At 39.6% G+C, this 20938-nt stretch overlaps 1 protein-coding gene across 1 annotated transcript in view; it reads right to left on the reverse strand.

Moving 5' to 3' along the window:
* Window positions 1-20524, reverse strand: part of LOC132438261 (interferon-activable protein 203-like) — a 41155-nt gene extending 20631 nt beyond the window's left edge. The window contains exons 1-5 of the mRNA XM_060032296.1: window positions 20294-20524; window positions 6845-7129; window positions 5788-5921; window positions 4992-5153; window positions 3317-3484 (exon numbers count right to left, since the gene is read on the reverse strand). Coding sequence (XP_059888279.1) covers window positions 3317-3484; window positions 4992-5153; window positions 5788-5921; window positions 6845-7109 — 729 coding nt within the window. The 5' untranslated portion in view covers window positions 7110-7129; window positions 20294-20524. The remainder of the gene's footprint in view (window positions 1-3316; window positions 3485-4991; window positions 5154-5787; window positions 5922-6844; window positions 7130-20293) is intronic.
* Between the last annotated feature and the right edge of the window lie 414 nt (window positions 20525-20938).

The raw sequence follows: 20938 nt of genomic DNA on the forward strand, positions 1-20938 counted from the left end.
ACCTTCCTTGTCACTTCATTCCTCATTAGAAGGCTTAAGAGTCTGGGCAATGGAAACAAATCTGAGATATAACACTATCCGACATAAATTTTTACAAATAAATTTCAGATATTGTAGCATCTATACAACAATATATGCAACTAAAAGCTCAAGTTTTAGAATTCAGTTAGGCTACATTTGAATCCTGGCTCTCACATTCACCTTCTGCATGAACTTGGAGAAGATTTCTAACCTCTAAGAACTTCAGTTTTCTCATATGTAAAATGGGATTAACAATAGCATCCTCGTGTGACGTTATAAAGAACAAATGAGATAGTGTACACAAAGGACACAGGTTTTAGAGTCTAGCATCATTAAATGCTCATTACCTAGAAATATCACTACATTATTATTTTACAGTAGACACAGGGCTTTCTATTTTTGCTCTGATCCACAGATGTTTCATGCTTAATGTTGGCTTTCTTGATGGAAACCCAATATAGAGGTGGTATGGGAAGCACTTTATTAAAGAAGCTTCTCTATTCACTTCTGCTACATTTAGTAATTCAATCTCATTGACAAGAGCATCTTGATCATTTTTTACATTCGGTTAAACCAAAAACTCCCATCATAACAGTAGGATTTAGGTCCCTAAAACATACTATATGGCTGGATAATACTTAAAAATAGTAATTGAATTTTTTCCCTTGGCTTATTTCCTTCACCACTCTACCCTGTTCTTGAAGCATGCCAATGTGTGCTGTTTGCTACTGGGGAGACATAGCAGCAGGAATAAAAGAAAATATTGGTCTGCTTCTGTCTTTGAATCCCAAACAGAGCCTATATTACAAAGAAAACAGTTGGGAGACCCCATGATGAAGAAGAGCAAGGCTTTCCTGCTCTTTCCACTGATGAATCAAAGACAGAATGGGTCAGATCGTCTTTGTGCCAGGTCTCCTACAGAGGTGGCTGGACCCCAAAGAAGAAATGACTGAATGGTGTGTTTAGGTGTATGAGGCCAAAAGGACAGATGAGCCTCCCTGGGATTCCTGTGCTCCAAGGAGTTTTAGGGGCAGCAGAATGATTCTTATGAAAGTAGAAATGACTATGTCACAAGTTTAGGCAGATAGGACCTTAGAAAGTGTCAATTCTAAGCCTGTATGCATAGAAAAATAGGGTTGTCTTGCAAGGGGGGGCGGATATGGGGATATATGTATACGTACAGCTGACTCACTTTGTTACACAGCAGAAACTAACACACATTGTAAAGCAATTATACTCCAATAAAGATGTTAAAAAAAATAAAGAAGAAAAATAGGGTTGTCTAGAGATGTCCACATAAGTCATTGTCGTAGCAGAGAGACAGTGAGCCTGGGGTTTCAATGACTAGACCAAGGCCAGCTGGACCTAGAGGCAAACAGGCACAGATTACTAGCTCCATCCCATAAATAAAACAAAGAGAGACTATGTGAGGAATTATTAATCATTGGAGGTAACAGTAATAAAAACAATAACAAAACTTGAAAAGTCTTGTCAGAAGAAATCTGTCTTCAACTGGTATACATGGATTTGCATAGGGGGCTTCAGCCTCAGCAGCTTGGAACTTGGGTGACAAACTATTTTAGAGAATAGTGATTTAAATACTCCTTTTGCCTATGCCTCAGTCACTTGCTTATCTACCGCAGAAATAGGCATTGTACCCCAGTGTGATGATAAGCACAGGGGTCAAATCAGGGCAGAACAAAGGCAGGCTAGGATAGGAGCTGATACACACGTGTGTGTACTCACTTTTCCATTCTCATCTGGTCTTTGCTGGGAAAGAGCACTGTGAATGAAAACTACGGCCTGCCACATCCATAAACTGAGGATGCTGCAGCCATCAAGCCATCACATTACAGCTGCCCCAACGGTAAGCCCTGAGGGAACTCAAGATAGAAACAGGATGCCCGCCATCTAGCAGTCAACTGCTGCAGCCAACCCTGATGGCACACCTTGAGGAAACTCAGCATGAGAAAGCACAGGAGACTGGCCCCACATAGCTGAGGTTCATAGCAAAGGAATGATTTCAGTGAGTTCAGACTCTTGCATCTTCCTATACATAGAAAAGTGCTAAATTCCTTAACTTGAGATATCTGGCTGTCTTTATTAACAGTAATCTTTTGATGTTCCAACTACCTGGTCTTTGTTGCAAAACCTCCTATACATCCTGGCTCCCCACTTGCTTCTTCAGAGCAGTATCTCAGAGCTATCTGAGATTCTGTGTCCCCCGCTTAAGTCCTCATATTGTCTGCTGAATAAAACATAACTCTCAACTTTTAGGTTGTGCATTTTTCTTCAGTTGACCTGCGCCTTATAACTGATGTTATAGTATAGTAACAAAGAAAAATGTACATTTATTACAGTTGCGATAAGTGCTAAAAAGGAAAAGGAAACAGATCTTTGAAAGCAAACAAAAGGAATACCTAGGACTTCCCTGGTGGCACAGCCGTTAAGAATCTGCCTGCCAATGCAGGGGACAAGGGTTCGAGCCCTGGTCCGGGAAGATCTCACATGCCACGGAGCAACTAAGTCCATGCACCACAACTACTGAGCCTGTGCTCTAGAGCCAGCGAACCACAACTACTGAGCCCGCGAGTCACAACTACTGAAGTCTGCATGCCTAGAGCCCATGCTCTGCAACAAGAGAAGCCACCGCAATGAGAAGCCCACACACCACAATGAAGAGTAGTCCCCACTCACCACAACAAAGATCCAACGCAGCCAAAAATAAAATGTAGATAAATAAATAAATTTATTAAAAAAAAGAAAAAAAGAGGAATACCTAATGTATTCTGGGAGGGGGGGTATCAGTGAGGACTTGTATGAGGAAGAGATTCAGGTTTGCACCTGAAAGGTGTAGACACCTGAACCAGTGGTGAATCAGGACAAGTGATTCCAAACAAAGAAAGCAGTCCATGTCAAAACATCTGACATGGGAAGGAGCACAGAACTTTGAAAATAAACCCTATCATGTGGTGGGTGAACAAAGGGGAGTAGGGCCAGGGAAAGTGGAATGTAAGGGTGAACACACATTCATCTTGACTTGTCTGGTCACCTTCCCCTCCTCTTTCTATTCAACACAAGAGTGTAACCCTCTCAAAATTAGAGATTATTTCATAAATACATGCTTTGTAAATAGCCAAGGAGTTAGAATAGAGTGGGATCACAAAACATACACGGAAAAATGAATGAGTGATTATATTAAATAAATAAATGGTAAATTGTGGGAAATGAGATTATGATAATTCTTGTACTTATGTTGTAGGAGGTACAAGGAATGGGAATAGGGAGCAGGTACCTTGACTGAGAAACTGCTGGATGGTGTTGGTGGAGGTATAGATTTCACTGGACAACTGCTCCCAGTTGGGCATTTGCTGGTTGCTGAAGTTCCTGGAAGTTGACTCTGTTTCTGAGATACGGTCTTCCTTTTTAAGTCGTTAATTTTGGTGGCTATGTCATTTTTTTTCTCGAGAAAAAAAGATTTTTTCCTTAGTTCTTGATAATGATATTCAAAATCACATAGAACACAACATCATTTCTTTTCTCTCTTTTTTTTCTTTTCTCTTTTTTAATGTAGAGTCTTAAGTTTTCAATTTTTTTCTGAAATAATAGCACATATACAGATACCTGTATTACCTATCCTTCTCCTATCTCAACTAGGATTACAAATTTCACACTCCAAATATTAAAAGCTCAGATGAAATTTCATTGTTTTGGGATGGAATCCAGGTCCTACATCTGATGAAAACTGGCCAAAGCAGGAAGGTAAACTTCCCTGGTTATAAGGGAAGCAAATCTCAGTCCAGAATTGGCTGCATTTAAGGATGTTTATTAACTATGACTTTCTGATCAAGAAAATACACAAGTGGCTTTCTGATATCTGCTCTTCAGGCTCCTAGAAACCTACTGATATTTTGGGAAAGATTACTGGACGAAATATGGACTCTTGGAACTAATAAAAATGACAACAAGGAAACTACACCCCAAATAGAGAGTCCCTTTATATGGGAGGTCTGTCTTCAAGGGGCATGTGTGTGTGTGTGTGTGTGGGGGGGGGGGGGGTGGTGGGTATGCAGCCTGAGTCAGAGGGCAGCTTGGTTCATAGGTGAGAAACTATGTTAGAGAATAGTGGTTTAAATCCTGCTCTTGCCTACCCTTCATGTTGCCTTGGGGCCATCTTTTAGTGCCCATTCATCTCAAATACAGGCTCCATAGTCCTGGGTTGCATATAACCACAGGGCAAAACAAAAAGCAGGTTGGAATAGGAGTCAATGTCTACAGGTGTGAAATCACTTTCCCACCCCTGTCTTGTCTTCCTCTGGGACAGGTTACCTATAATCTGAGCTCCTTGTCTAGAAGGAAAGAAAAATGTAGTTATCACAGTTGTGATAAGTACTATAAAGGAATAGTAAAGTGTCCAAACAATGAGAGTATCTGATCCTTTCTTGAAAGGGGTTGTTTCAGTGAGGACTTGCCTGGGGAAGGAATTCAGGTTGGTACCTGAAGGTTGAAAGCATTTGAGCCAGAGAAGAGATAGGGATAATGAATTCCCAATCAAGGAAAGAGCCTATGTGCAAACACCTGACATGGGAAAGAGCATATAATGCTGAGAACTAGTCTAGGCCCGTGGTTAAGGGGAAAGGGGTGAAAGGAGACTGAAATGTAGGGGAGAAACATACCCTTATAGTCATGTCTAATTGCCTGGCCACTACCATTCCTTATTTCAGGACCAAACATAAGACAGTCACATTCTTGAGGTCAGGAATTATTTCATAAATGCATACCTTGCCAAAAGCCACAGGACTTAGAATACATTGAGGTCTCAATATCTGCATTTGATAAATTAATGGGTGATTTTATTATATAAGGAAATTTTATATAGTAAGGGATTACTGAGAAACTCTTTCAAGGTCATGAGGATCCTTATAATATGATGTAGGGTGGTGAACATATTAGGAACAGGAAAACGGTACCTTGGTTGAAGAACTGCTGGATGGGTTTGGTGGAAGCATTTGAGGAGTCTGGGGAAGGCTCTCAGTTGACTCTGTACTGGTTACTAACAATCCTGGAAGCTGACTCTGATCCTTCTTTAGATTCATCCTCTTAGATTCATTAGTTTTTGTGGTTTTCTTTCCCTGAAAGTAGGGTTTTTTCCCCCGGTTAATACTTTTCAATAATAAAAGAAACACATCTTTACTACTGAGAAAATCAAATTTTTATTATTAGATTCTAATTATACTAAAATTTATGTCCTTGGGAACTCCAGGGAACTACATATAGTCCATCGTCTGAAGAGATGCCCAGAAGGTAAGCAGTGCACATGTATGTTGGCTTCATACAAATAGTAAGGAAAATTTTATACATGTCATTCCTGTACTCACTTCTGTGTTGATGAGAGGAGCAGTGGACTTGGATTTAGAAGATCTAAGTTTGAATTTAGTCTCTTTGAGTAGGCTTTGGCAAGCTGTTTTCCTAATCTGCTTGCTATTTTAATATACATCTAAAAGAGGGGTAATGATTTCATATTTCCACCATAGGGAATTATATTACACAATTTAAAGTGCACAGTAGTTCAGAAACATAATGGGTGATCAGTACCTATTAATTCACTGGCTCTAAGATTAATTTTCACTCTGGCCCTGGATCCCTTTTTCTCTGATTCATTTATTTGCACGTTGAGAAATGAATAAAGAACTAAGTGTTCATAAGAAGGTAACAAGTAGAAAAGCCACAGTAAAATCTCCTTTTGTGGGACCTTAGCCATCCTACCTTCACAGGTGTATCCTTGATTGATTCAGGTCCCAAAGCTTTATCAGTGGTGGATGTAGATTGGTCAGGACTGGGTTTATTCAGCTTGCTTTTTTTCACTGGAGTTGCTTCTTTTGCTCTGCTTCTCCTAATAACTGATGTGGTAAAAAAGAACATGATAAATCCAGAGGAGATGGTCTAAGATACCTGAAGCACCTTCAATACTATTTCCTGTCACTTCCTGCTTGTGGATCTGGGTAAGCTTGTATCTGCCTCTACTGCATTAGCCTAGCTTGGCCATAGGTGGCCAGCAGTAGCAGCATAGGTATAGGTACTGGCTCAGACTTCCTCAGTGGTTTCCTTTCTTGTCCCCTGTACCACAAGCATATTCTTCCTGTCCTCTGGACTCCTATCTAGCTCAGTTGAACACTTTTACAATCCACTTATTCTATATTTTCCTTTTAAGAATCTAAAGTTTTCATGATGCTAGTGGTGGGTCAATTTCTACAGAAGATCTATTTGAATTACTGAAACCAGAGAAAATGAATATAATCTAATTTGTGATGGGACAAAGTGGTGATACTAGACTTTGACTTTTTAAAATATGTTTTCCTAATCCAGTGGTTTTATAAGAGGCAAGTTCTTCACATCTCTCAGAGGTAGGTTTTTATTTAAGTACTGCCTCAGAGTTTTTCTAGAAAGTATAAAAATGATAGAGTAAATATGATAATAGAGCATGCATATCAACTGATTTAAATATTTCAAGAATCTACATGTTCTAATTTTGTTTCATCATTGTCTAACCTTTCTAATGTATGGAAGCCTCAGCCTTTCTCATCAGCTCCTTCTAATATTTCCTTTGCCCACACCCCCAAAATACACCCTCTAAAACATATCAGATCTCTTTGTAGGAAAGGCATCCTCTAAGTTGTCAATTTGTTGGCATCTGAAGTACTACCATTGTCATGGCTACTGAGTCCTAAGTTGGGAAACAGAGGTCTAAACTTTGACCAAATCAGGGTTCTATTTAAGGTTGAGGTCAGTACAGAGAGAGTGTGAAAGAGGTTCTTCCAAGTACCTTTTAACCTCTCCTTTCGAAGAGTTTTAGCAAGGTCTTTAAGTTCTTCTATATCTTTGATCAAGTCTATTAATTTTTCAACACAGGCAGCCCCAGGGTACTTTACTTCCATCAAGTCAGCAATCTTAATTCTGTCATAGTCATCTTGCATTTTACTAGTCAGTCTTAAATCCCTGGCCAGTAAACTCTTAATCATGCTAAACTGATAATCATTGATGTGCTGAAATCCTTTCAGCAGAACAATTCTTTTGAATTCACTCCCCATCTCTCAAGTTAGGGATGTGCCTGCAAGAGAAAAATAACATACAGTGTTACACCTTTATACAGACAATTTAAAAGACTGGTTATATCTATGTGAGTTAACGGCATATGTCAAAGTATTATCCATGGGTGTGTGTGACAAAAAGAGACTATTACCAGATGTGTTACTGCAGAAAATGGGTTGAAAACTGCTGTATGAGAAACTTCTAAGAAATTCTCCCATTTTAATGATGATCTTGAGTTGGTTTAAGGGTGGGTATGGTGGAAGGAGGTCCAGAAATAAGCAATGGTTGCAGTGTGTCAAGTATGGACTATGCAGTGTCAAAGTCCCTGATTCCTCCTCCCATCCTTTATTGGAGCTGCAGCCTACTTCTTGAATGTCTGCCTTGTTGGTTCATGACTCTTTCCACCATGTCTGAAGTGGCCTATGAACAAAACGGGCTGCAACCTCTCACCTTATACAAATATCCTTCTGCCATAGCACTACAGCTCCACGCTGGGTACCAACCCTAGTCCATCCACTTGGCACTTCCCTAGTCAGTTCTTATTAGCATCATCTCTCCCTGGGGCGTGGACCATGTTCTCTGTGTCCTATGTGCCCATATCAGTGTCCCTTTGTTGGACTTCTCCCTTCTCTCTTAGACAGGATCACAACATTTATTGGCTGGAATTATTTCGATGGCTGCTCGATTTTTCTCCTTCCAGGTTTAATTTCTCTAATCAGTTCTTTTCATAGAGCCAGATATCTCTCTATAAAGCCACAGTTCTAGCTCACTTGACATCCTTCAACAGTTTCCCATTTTCTCTTTGAAAAAGTTCTTGCTCCATAGCCTGGCTTAAAATGCCTTGAATTATCTGCCTTTCTTTACCTCTGTAATTTTTATTATTTATTTATTGTAATTTTTGCTCTAGAAATACACACCACACCTTACCTTTTCATATTTCATGACTTTGTTAATTCCCTTCCCAAGGCCTAGAAAGCCATTCCCATCTCTCTTCCTCTGAATACCTCCTTAGAGCATTCAAGACTCAACTGAGGCTTTGTCTTCTGAAAGCTGCCAGGGGCCTGACTTGGGAGGGAGTGTCACTCTCTGGGCCTCTTTAGCACCGCCCTGTGCACCTCCTTGATGGCACTCAGTGTATGGTGTGCATTCCAGTTTTCTGTTTCAAGTCATGAATTCTTTTAGTTAGGAAACATGTGTTTGTGTACCTCTTCTATAATTGGAATGTTCAAATTCCCAGGGTTGTGAATTATTCCTTCTTGAGAGATCAGGAGCATCCTCAGTGAGATCAGGCCCATAGAGTGATGAGCCCACACTGGCCCAGGACCACCACAGTGCTGCAGACTGCCTTATCAGAAACCAGCCAATCCACCAGCAGGCCTGAAACAGCCCAAGAATCTCCTGGGCCATTGACCTGCCTGCCAGTAGGTCGAAACCAATTCTGGGACACCATGGACCCCTTAGCCAGTGGCCCTAGGCTTTGGCCCCAATGACCAACAGGCTTATACCAGCTTCAGGACCTCCAGGGTCCTGTAGCCAGTGGCCGACCCACCAGTGAGCCGGCACTAGTCCCAGTAAGCCCTGGTCCCTGGTCCTGTCCTTTAGCAAGCTGACTCCAGCCCTGGGGCCACTGGGCCCCAGACCCAACCACCAACAGGCCAACACCAGTTCTGAGACACACTGGACCCCTCAGCCAGCTGCCCCATGACCAAACCCCACTCACTAGTGGCCAGCACCAGTTTTGGGACATGCCAGAACCTGTAGCCTGCTGGCCTGCCCACCAATGGGCCAGCACTGTCCCTGGGACCCCCAAGGTTGCACAGCCGGTCACCTTGTGACCCAGACTCACCAACCATTGTCCTTAGCACAAGGCAGGGCCTGGCAACCAACTGGGGTCAGCCACACCTACCAGACTATACACGATAGTCAGCCGACCACAAAAGAAGACTTGCATAGCCCTCATAGGGTGAACCCCTAGAGCAGGGGCCCCCGAACCCTGGGCTACAGACAGGTACCAGTCCATGGCCTATTAGGAACAGGGCTTCACAGCAGGAGATGAGCAGCGGGCAAGCAAGCAAAGCTTCATCTGTATTTATAACTGCTCCCCATTGCTCGCATTACTGCCTGAGCTCCACCTCCTGTCAGATCAGCGACCGCGCTAGAGTCTCATAGGAGCGCGAACCCTACTGTGACTGCGCATGTGAAGGATTTAGGTTGTGCACTCCTTATGAGAATCTAATGCCTGATGATCTGAGGTGGAGCTGAGGCAGTGTTGCTAGCACTGGGGAGTAGCTGCAAATATAGATTATCGTTAGCAGAGAGGTTTGACTGCACAGAGACCATAATAAATCAATTGCTTGCAGACTCATATCAAAACCCTATCAGTGAGTGGCAAGTGACAAGCTGCATCTGGTGGTAGGCTTTATAGTGGCAAGTGAATTGATGTACTTCAATTGTACAGCTGCATCTGGTGGCAGAGCTTAAGCCAGAATCCGACACTTATTTTAGTCTGCACATGGCTGGCCCATTATTTTATTTACTACTTCTGTCCATGCCTCTTTCCCGCATTGCGCACTTGTCTCAGTCACAGTTTTGGCAAGCCCGCAAGCTAACCCTAGCCAAAATGAGTAAAAAACAAAAGTCACTGGAGAGCTTCTTTGAAAATGGGGAAAGACCCAATGATGAGACAGCAGAAGATTCTTAAGACTGCCAACAAAATGAAAGCTGCATTTAAAAGAAAATACCAAGAGTCCTACTTAAATTACGGGTTCATTGCAACAGGTGATTCACATTCTCCAAGCCCACTTTGCATAATATGCGGTGACCAGCTATCCAACGAAGCCACGAAACCTTCAAAACTGTTTCACCACATGGAGACAAAGCACCCTGCATGAAAAGACAAGCCTTTGGATTTTTTCAAAACAAAAAAACGTGAACACAAAGAACAGAAGCAATTATCGAAGGCCACCACTTCATCACATGTGTCTGCACTGAGAGCATCCTTCTTAATGGCTAATTGCATTGCTAAAGCTAAGAAGCCCTTTACTATTGGTGAACAGTTTATCCTGCCTGCTGCTAAGGACATTTGTTGTGAACTTTTAGGAGAGGCTGCAGTTCAAAGGTGGCACCTGTTCCTCTTTCGGCTGCACCATAACTAGATGAATTGATGAAATAGCAGAGGATATTGAGGCACAATTGTTAGAGAGGATTAACGAGTCACCGTGGTATACAATCCAGGTTGATGAGTCTACCGATGTTGACAACAAAGCAACAATGCTTGTTTCTGTGTGATATATTTTTCAGGAGGATGTGCATGAGGATATGTTATGTGCACTTTTGTTGCCAACCAACACCACAGCTGCAGAACTATTCAAGTCTTTGAATGATTACATATCAGGAAAACTGAATTGGTCATTTTGTGTCGGTATATGCGTGGATGGAGCGGCTGCCATGACTGGACAGCTTTCTGGTTTCACTACTCAGGTCAACTGGGTCGCTTCTGAATGTGAGTCTACGCACTGTGTCATCCATAGAGAAATGCTGGTTAGCCGAAAAATGTCACCTGAACGTAACAACGTTTTGCAGGATGCGATTAAAATTATCAGCCACATTAAAGTACATGCCCTTAACTCACATTTGTTCACGTAGCTCTGTGAGGAGACGGGCACAGAGTACACACATCTTCTCTTATACACAGAAGTGAGATGGCTTTCTAAAAGTAGATCACTGGTGAGAGTTTTTGAGTTATGAGAGCTGCCTCAGAGATTTCTTTTAGAAAAACAGTCACCATTGGCGGCAAATTTCAGTGACACAAAATGGGTCTCAAACTTGCTTACTTGTGTGATGTTTTCAACCTGCTCAACAAACTCGATCTGTCACTTCAGGGGAGAGCTACAACTGTGTTCAAGTCAGCAGATAAAGTGACTTCATTCAAAGCCAAACTGGAATTAGGGGGGTGACGAGTGAACATTGGGATATTTGATATGTTTCAAACATTAGCAGAGATTTTGAGAGACTGAGCCAGGGCCTTCTTTCTCCCAGCTGGTGCATGATCACCTATCTCAGCTTTCTAGAGAGTTTGAGCATTACTTCCCAACCACAAAAGACCCCCAAACTGGGAAGGAATGGATCTACAACTCATTTGTGAGTAAGCCAGGTGAATCGATTTTGTTCATGCTAGAAGACGATCGACTGCTTGAGACTGCAAATGACAGTGGCCTTAAAAGTATGTTTGAGACAACTTCAAATCTCCATGCAGTCTGGATTAAAGTCAAGGTGGAATATCCTTAAATTGCCACAAAAGCACTGGAAAGCCTGCTTCCATTTCCAACATCCTATCTTTGTGAAGCAGGGTTTTCTGCAGTGTCAGCAACCAAAACAAGATTATAGAGTAGACTGGACATGAGCAACACACTTCAGCTGTCACTGTCTCCCATCATCTCCAGATGGGACCATCTAGTCGCAGGAAAACCGCTCAGGGCTCCCACTGATTCTGCATTATGGTGAGTTGTATAATTATTTCATTATATATCACATTGTAATAATAATAGAAATAAAGAGCATAATAAATGTAATGCGCTTGAATCATCCCAAAACCATTCCCCCCACCTCAGTCTGTGGAATAATTGTCTTCCATGAAACTGGTCTCTGGTGCCAAAAAGTTGGGGACTGCAGCCCTAGAGCATATAGCTCTGGTGACCAGAAGGGAGTGCACTGCTGGGACAAATAGGACATCTTCTACAAAAGACTACTTCTCCAAGGTCAGGAAACATAACCAACGTACCAAATACACAGAAATAAAAGAAGAAATTAGGTAAAATGAAGCTATAGAGGAATATGTTCCAAATGAAGGAACAAAATAAAACCTCAGAAGAACAACTAAGTGAAGTGGACATAGGCAACCTACCCAATAAATAGTTCACAGAGGTGACCATAAAGATGCTCAAAGAACTCGGGAGAAGATTGGATGAACAGAATGGAAAGTTAGACGTTTTTAACAAAAAATTAGAAAATATAAAGAAGAATCAAACAGAGATGAAGAATAAAATAACTGAAATGAAAAATAAACCAGAAAGAATCAACAGTAGAGCTAATGATACAGTAAAACAGATCAGTGAGCTGGAAGACAGAATAATGGAAATCACTGAAGCTGAACAAAAATTAAAAAAAAGAAAGAAAGAAATGAGGACAGTTTAAGAGAACTCTGGGACAACATCAAACATGTTATCATTCATCGTATCATAGGAGGGTCCCAGAAGGAGAAGAGAGAGAAAAAGGGGCAGAGAACATATTTGAAGACATTAATAGCTGAAAACTTCCTTAACCTGTGTAAGGAAACAGACAGGAAGCCTAGAGAGTCCCAAACAGGATCAACCCAAAGAGGACCACACCAAGACACACTGTAATTAAGATGGCAAAAATTAAAGATAAGGAGAAAATATTAAAATCAGCAAGGGAAAACAACAGGTTTCATACAAGGGAATTCCCATAAGGCTATCAGCTGACTTTTCGGCAGAAACTCTGCAGACCAGAAGGGAGTGGCATGATATGTTTAAAGTGATGAAAAAGAATAATCTACAACCAAGAATACTCTTGCCAGCAAGTCTTTCATTCAGATTTTATGGAGAGATTAAAAGTTTTACAGGCAAGCAAAAGCTAAAGGAGTTCAGCACCAGCAAACTGGCTTTAAAAGAAATGTTAAAGGGACTTTTCCAAGTAAAAAGAAAAGAAACATGAAACATAAAAGGAAAAAAATCTCATTCGTAAATGCAAATATACAGTAAAGGTCATATATTAGCCATGTATAAAGCTAGTAGGAAGGTTAAAAGACAAAAGTTGTAAAATCATCTACATCTGCAATAAGTTGTTAAGGGAAACAAAAAGATGTGAATATGATGTCAAAATTATAAATGTGGAAAGGGGGGAGGAAATGCAGTGTTGTTAAAATGTGTTTAAACTTAAGAGGTCAGCAAGTTAAAATAATCATATATACATGAACAAGACAAGGATGCCCACTCTCACCACTTTTTTTTTTTTTTTACATCTTTATTGGGGTATAATTGCTTTACAATGGTGTGTTAGTTTCTGCTTTATAACAAAGTGAATCAGTCATACATAAACATATGTTCCCATATGTCTTCCCTTTTGCATCTCCCTCCCTCCCACCCTCCCTATCCCACCCCTCCAGGCTGTCGCAAAGCACCGAGCCAATATCCCTGTGCCATGCGGCTGCTTCCCACTAGCTATCTACCTTACTATGTTTGTTAGTGTGTATATGCCCATGACTCTCTCTCGTCCTGTCACAGCTCACCCTTCCCCCACCCCATAACCTCAAGTCCGTTCTCTAGGAGGTTTGCGTCTTTATTCCTGCTTTACCCCTAGGTTCTTCATGACATTTTTTTCTTAAATTCCATATATATGTGTTAGCATACGGTATTTGTCTTTTTCTTTCTGACTTACTTCACTCTGTATGACAGACTCTAGGTCTATCCACCTCATTACAAATAGCTCAATTTCGTTTCTTTTTATGGCTGAGTAATATTCCATTGTATATATGTGCCACATCTTCTTTATCCATTCATCCGATGATGGGCACTTAGGTTGTTTCCATCTCCGGGCTATTGTAAATAGAGCTGCAATGAACATTTTGGTACATGACTCTTTTTGAATTTTGGTTTTCTCAGGGTATATGCCCAGTAGTGGGATTGCTGGGTCATATGGTAGTTCTGTTTGTAGTTTTTTAAGGAACCTCCATACTGTTCTCCATAGTGGCTGAACCAATTCACATTCCCACCAGCAGTGCAAGAGTGTTCCCTTTTCTCCACACCCTCTCCAGCATTTATTGTTTCTAGATTTTTTGATGATGGCCATTCTGACTGGTGTGAGATGATATCTCATTGTAGTTTTGATTTGCATTTCTCTAATGATTAATGATGTTGAGCATTCTTTCATGTGTTTGTTGGCAGTCTGTATATCTTCTTTGGAGAAAAGTCTATTTAGGTCTTCTGCCCATTTTTGGATTGGGTTGTTTGTTTTCTTGTTATTGAGCTGCATGAGCTGCTTATAAATTTTGGAGATTAATCCTTTGTCAGTTGCTTCAGTTGCAAATATTTTCTCCCATTCTGAGGGTTGTCTTTTGGTCTTGTTTATGGTTTCCTTTGCTGTGCAAAAGCTTTGAAGTTTCATTAGGTCCCATTTGTTTATTTTTGTTTTTATTTCCATTACTCTAGGAGGTGGGTCAGAAAGGATCTTGCTGTGATTTATGTCATAGAGTGTTCTGCCTATGTTTTCCTCTAAGAGTTTGATAGTTTCTGGCCTTACATTTAGGTCTTTAATCCATTTTGAGCTTATTTTTGTGTATGGTGTTAGGGAGTGATCTAATCTCATACTTTTACATGTACCTGTCCAGTATCCCAGCACCACTTATTGAAGAGGCTGTCCTTTCTGCACTGTACATTCCTGCCACCTTTATCAAAGATAAGGTGTCCATATGTGCATGGGTTTATCTCTGGGCTTTCTATCCTGTTCCATTGATCTATCTTTCTGTTTTTGTGCCAGTACCATACCGTCTTGATAACTGTAGCTTTGTAGTATAGTCTGAAGTCAGGGAGCCTGATTCCTCCAGTTCCTTCTTTCGTTCTCAAGATTGCTTTGGCTATTCGGGGTCTTTTGTGTTTCCATACAAATTGCAAAATTTTTTGTTCTAGTTCTGTGAAAAATGCCAGTGGTGGTTTGATAGGGATTGCATTGAATCTATAGATTGCTTTGGGTAGTAGAGTCATTTTCACAATGTTGATTCTTCCAATCCAAGAACATGGTATATCTCTCTATCTATTTGTATCATCTTTAATTTCTTTCATCAGTGTCTTATAATTTTCTGCATACAGGTCTTTTGTCTCCTTAGGTAGGTTTATTCCTAGATATTTTATTCTTTTTGTTGCAATGGTAAATGGGAGTGTTTTCTTGATTTCACTTTCAGATTTTTCATCATTAGTATATAGGAATGCCAGAGATTTCTGTGCATTAATTTTGTATCCTGCCACTTTATCAAATTCATTGATTAGCTCTAGTAGTTTTCTGGTAGCATCTTTAGGGTTCTCTATGTATAGGATCATGTCATCTGCAAACAGTGACAGCTTTACTTCTTCTTTTCCTATTTGGATTCCTTTTATTTCCTTTTCTTCTCTGATTGCTGTGGCTAAAACTTCCAAAACTATGTTGAATAAGAGTGGCCACTCTCACCACTTTTATTTAACATAGTATTAGAAGTCCTAGTCACAGCAACCAAACTAGAAACAAAGAAAAATAAAAGGAATCCAAATTGTAAAGGAAAAATTAAAACTGTTACTGTTTGCAGATGAAATTACATTATACATAGAAAATCCTAAAGACACCACAAAAAACCTACTGAAACTCACCAATGAATTCACTTAAGTTGCAGGATATGAAGTTAATATATAGAAATCTGTTGCATTTCTATACACTAACAATGAACTATCAAAAACAGAAATTAAGAAAAAAATCCCATTTACAATCACATCAAAAAGAATAAAATGTTTAAGAATAAATCTACTAAGGAGGTAGAAGAACTGTATTTGGAAAACTATAAGACACTGATGAAAGAAATTGAAGACAACACAAAAAAATGGAAAGATATAATGTTCATGGATTGAACGAATTAATATTATTAAAATGACTAAACTACCCAAAGCACTCTACAGATACAATGCAATCCCTATCAAACTACCAATGGCAGTTTTCACAGAACTAGAACAAAAAAATCTAAAATTTGTATGGAAACACAAAAGACTTCAAACAGCCAAAACAATTTTGAGAAAGAAGAACAAAGCTGGAGGTACCATGATCCCTGATTTCAGACTATACTACAAAGCTACAGTAATCAAGACACTATGGGCTTCCCTGGTGGTGCAGTGGTTGACAGCCCGCCTGCCGATGCAGGGGACATGGGCTCGTGCCCCAGTACGGGAAGATCCCACATGTCGCGGAGCGGCTGGGCCCGTGAGCCATGGCCGCTGAGCCTGCGCGTCCAGAGCCTGTGCTCCACAACGGGAGAGGCCACAACAGTGAGAGGCCCGCGTACCGCAAAAAAAAAAAAAAAAAAAAGACACTATGGTACTGGAATTAAAACAGAAATATAGGTAACTGGAACTAGATAGAAAGCCCAGAGATAAACCCATACACATATGGTCACCTTATTTTTGATAAAGGTGCAAGAATATACAATGGAGAAAAGAGAGTTTCCTCAATAAGTAGTGGTGGGAAAAGTGGACAGCTACATGTAAAAGAATGAAATTAGAACACTCCCTAACACCATACACAAAAATAAACTCAAAATGGATTAAAGACCTAAATGTAAGGCCAGACACTATAAAACTCTTAGAGGAAAACATAGGCAGAACACTCTATGACATAGATCACAGCAAGATCCTTTTGACCCACCTCCTAGAGAAATGGATATAAAAACAAAAATAAACAAATGGGACCTAATGAAACTTAAAATTTTGCACAGCAAAGGAAACCATAAACAAGAAGAAAAGACAACCCTCAGAATGGGAGAAGATATTTGCAAATGAAGCAACTGACAAAGGATTAATCTCCAAAAGTTACAAGCATGCAGCTCAATATCAAAAAAACAAACAACCTAATCCAAAAATGGGCAGAAGACCTAAATAGACTTTTCTCCAAAGAAGATATACAGATTGCCAACAAACACATGAAAGAATGCTCAACATCATTAATCATTAGAGAAATGAATGGCCATCATCAAAAATCTACAAATAATAAAAAAAGAAAGGTCATGAAGAACCTAGGGGTAAAACGGGAATAAGACACAGACCTACTAGAGAATGGACTTGAGGATATGGGGAGGGGGAAGGGTAAGCTGTGACAAAGTGAGAGACTGGCATGGACATATATACACTACCAAACGTAAAATAGATAGCTAGTGGGAAGCAGCCTCATAGCACAGGGTGATCAGCTCACTGGTTTGTGACCACATAGAGGGGTGGGATAGGGAGGGTGGGAGGGAGGGAGATGTAAGAGGGAAGAGATATGGGAACATATGTATATGCATAACTGATTCACTTTGTTATAAAGCAGAAACGAACACACCATTGTAAAGCAATTATACTCCAATAAAGACGTTAAAAAAATCTACAAATAATAAATGCTGGAGAGGGTGTGGGGAAAAGGGAACCCTCTTGCACTGTTGGTGGGAATGTAAGTTGATACAGCCACTATGGAGCCCAGTGTGGAGTTCCTTAAAAAACTAAAAACAGAACTACCATATGACCCAGCAATCCCACTACTGGGCATATACCCTGAGAAAAACATAATTCAAAAAGAGTCAGGTACCACAATGTTCATTGCAGCTCTATTTACAATAGCCAGGACATGGAAGCAACCTAAGTGTCCATCGAGAGATGAATGGATAAAGAAGATGTGGCACATATATACAATGGAATATTACTCAGCCATAAAAAGAAATGAAATTGAGTTATTTGTTGTGATGTGGATGGACCTAGAGACTGTCATACAGAGTGAAGTAAGTCAGAAAGAGAAAAATAAATACTGTATGCTAACACATATATATGGAATCTAAAAAAAAATGGTTCTGATGAACCTAGGGGCAGGACACGAATAAAGATGCAGACGTAGAGAATGGACTTGAGGACACGGGGAGGGGGAAGGGTAAACTGGGACGAACTGAGAGAGTGGCAAGGACATATATACACTACCAAATGTAAAATAGATAGCTAGTGGGAAGCAGCCACACAGCACAGGGAGATCAGCTCAGTGCTTTGTGACCACCTAGAGGGGTGGGATAGGGAGGGTGGGAGGGAGGGAGACGCAAGAGGGAGGATATATGGGGATATATGTATATGTATAGCTGATTCACTTTGTTATACAGCAGAAACTAACACACCATTGTAAAGCAATTATACTCCAATAAAGATGTAAAAAAAAAAAAAGAAAGAAATAATCACTATGTTGCATAACAGGAACTACCACAATGTTGTAGGTCAGTTATACTGCAAAAACAAACAAACAAACAAACAACAAACTCATAGAAAAGAAATTAGATTTGTGGTAAACTGTGAGGAGAAAGGGAATTGGATGAAGTCAGGAAAAAGGTGAGAACTTCCTTTTATAACATAAATAGGTACTAGGGATGTAATGTACAACATGATAAATATAATTACCACTGCTGTATGTTATATATGAAAGTTATTATGAGAGTATATCCTAAGAGTTCTCTTCATAAGAAAAAGAAAATTTTTTTGTACTTCTTTAATTTTGTATCTATATGAGATGATGGATGTTGCCTAAACTTATTATGCTTATCGTTTCATAATGGATATAAATCAAACACTATGCTGCACACCTTAAATTCATACAGCGCCATATGTCAATTATGTCTCAATAAAACTGGAAGAAAAAAATATAAAATGCAGACCTTAGCTCCCTTTCCCCAGATAATCATTTAGATTCATTAAATAGCCTCTCTGAAGTTTCTAGATTGTGAATTTCAAAACATATCTAGTCCCAGGGGTAAGAGAAGAGGTACTCCCCATCTATCTTGAGGGGAAAATAATTTTTAGAGTAGAATTTTTAATCTAGTCTAAATGATACTTAAATATGAGGGCCTCAAACACTATTGCATTCAAGGCATTGGTAGTTTTGGCAGACAAAGACCCACATGGAAACATTTATTGGAAATAATAGTCAGTAAAAATTAATATATAAAGTCAAGAAAAACTGTAAGCTGAAAGGTAAGTAAGGGTGAAAACTTAACTTGATTAGGTGTGTCTATGCCTTAAAAATAAATAAAGCCCTGACTGAAGAGAAGAGAAGCAGGAAGTATATCAACATGGTGGAGGGAGAGAGGGAGGACAAAGAATATGACAGTTCACTAATGTATTTGTCTTAAATGGTAAGTCAGATGGGGGTATAAGTAAAAAACAAATCAAAAAAGGAGAATATAGAAGTATCATAAATTGAAAAGAAGAAAGCAGATACAAGACAATATATGTTAATTATCAGCATAAAGGTTCTAACCGGTTAAGCTTAAGTGACAAATTGGTCAACTTGGATTTAAGAAATCTGCCAATGTATTGTTAACAAAAGATCACTTAAAGGTGGAAAAGTAAAATATTTATCATGCAAAGAGTAAGTAAAAGAAAACCAGTTTATCTATATTACTGTGGTTTTAAATAGATCTGAAGATAAAAAGTATCATCAGAGCACAACACAATGATAAAACGTCCACCTCCTAGGGAAATACAACAGTTTTAATTGTGTATTTGCCTATTAAAAGTAAATATAATAAGTGTAATTAACAGCATTTATCTAACATACATAAGATTCTGAAATGAATATTAAAAATCTTATATTCTAGTCAAGCACATATAAAATATTACTGTATCAGGCCATACAGAAAGTCTTTAAACAATTCTAAAAGTAGACAATAGAAATCTATTTGTAATTGCCTCTCTCCTATGCCTTGCCACCAGAAAAAAAAAAGTATTAATTTTCAGGAAGGCAGAAAGGAATCCTAAAAGAAACTGAAATAACAACACTGGCAGCTGGTGTAAAATGGAGTCTAAAAGAAAAAGTAAACTGTCTTAAGAGAGGTAAAGAAGCCATGTTTTATATAACTGTACTTGCGGAATTGAAACTTGTCTGCTCTTCTCTGTGTGTGTGTGTTTTCTAAAATTAGGACAATGCCATACAATACACTTTTATATCCAGATGTATTTTTTTACTCAATATTATTTTATGATACTTTTATCATGCCCCTATCTTGACTTTCACCGAGGCCCCCACCACAGCCACCAAGTTTCCTGTGCATCTTCCAGGGAAGGAAACCAAACCTTTGCTCTAAATATAGCTCATGCCGCTAGTTGCCTGGGGAATAGATTATAATATCTTCTATAGTCAAAATGCATCTCCCTTTGTTCAGGCTTCAGTTGTAGTGGAATAAAATGTCTATTATTTGCCTAGGCAGTAAAGGATTAGAATCAAGCTACTGCTGTATTCACTTTTCTGAGTATAGTTGATATAAAACATTTCCCCCCAAATTCTTCATGACTAAAGCTCCCCTTCTCACCTTGAGGCTACCAACCAGGTACCCACAGCTCTCTAAAGAAATCCCTACCAGTCTTACCTCAGTGAAAATGTCCTCCACAGTAGTCTAGATGTTGAGGTTTTCTTCAGATATGCAAGAATCACTGCTTATTTTGCTTAAGTAGGACGATAAATGAGTAAAGCTCTCAGAGACTGAACTTCAGAATTTTATAATCTCCTGAAGGGCAGAGGAAAAAGAAGTATTTTGAAAGACAACAAGGAAAAAGGGCACTGGCTATACAAAAACTTGACTTAGTGCTGGCTTCCTCATACGGTGCTTTCCCCGGGGAGAGAGAGAAGTTAGGAAACAGTATTGAGACTCCTCCCACCAACGTTCTTAGCTTTCAGTTTCATTAGTCAGAGAAAATAAACGGTTTATTTCCTGTAAATATCTTAATCAAAATGAAAAATTATGGCAAAGTTACACTTAAAATTTTTTTATTATAAATGTCAGTAGATGAAAAGAGTTCCAACATTAGGACTCTGTTATCCAGCAGACTTACATGAGGGTCATTAGAAAACTATATTCCCTTGAATGACTCTCAAATATACAAGAAGTAAGGTAAGCCATCTGGCCACTTATCCCTTACTTCCTGTTCTCAGAGTAGCAGTGGCAAGAAGAGATCTTGGAAGAACCCTCTATCTCTACTCTTTTTGACTGAAACTCCTGGAAGGGGGTGAGTTT

The sequence above is a fragment of the Delphinus delphis genome, chromosome 1, assembly GCF_949987515.2.
Source record: "Delphinus delphis chromosome 1, mDelDel1.2, whole genome shotgun sequence".
Lineage (NCBI taxonomy): Eukaryota > Metazoa > Chordata > Mammalia > Artiodactyla > Delphinidae > Delphinus > Delphinus delphis.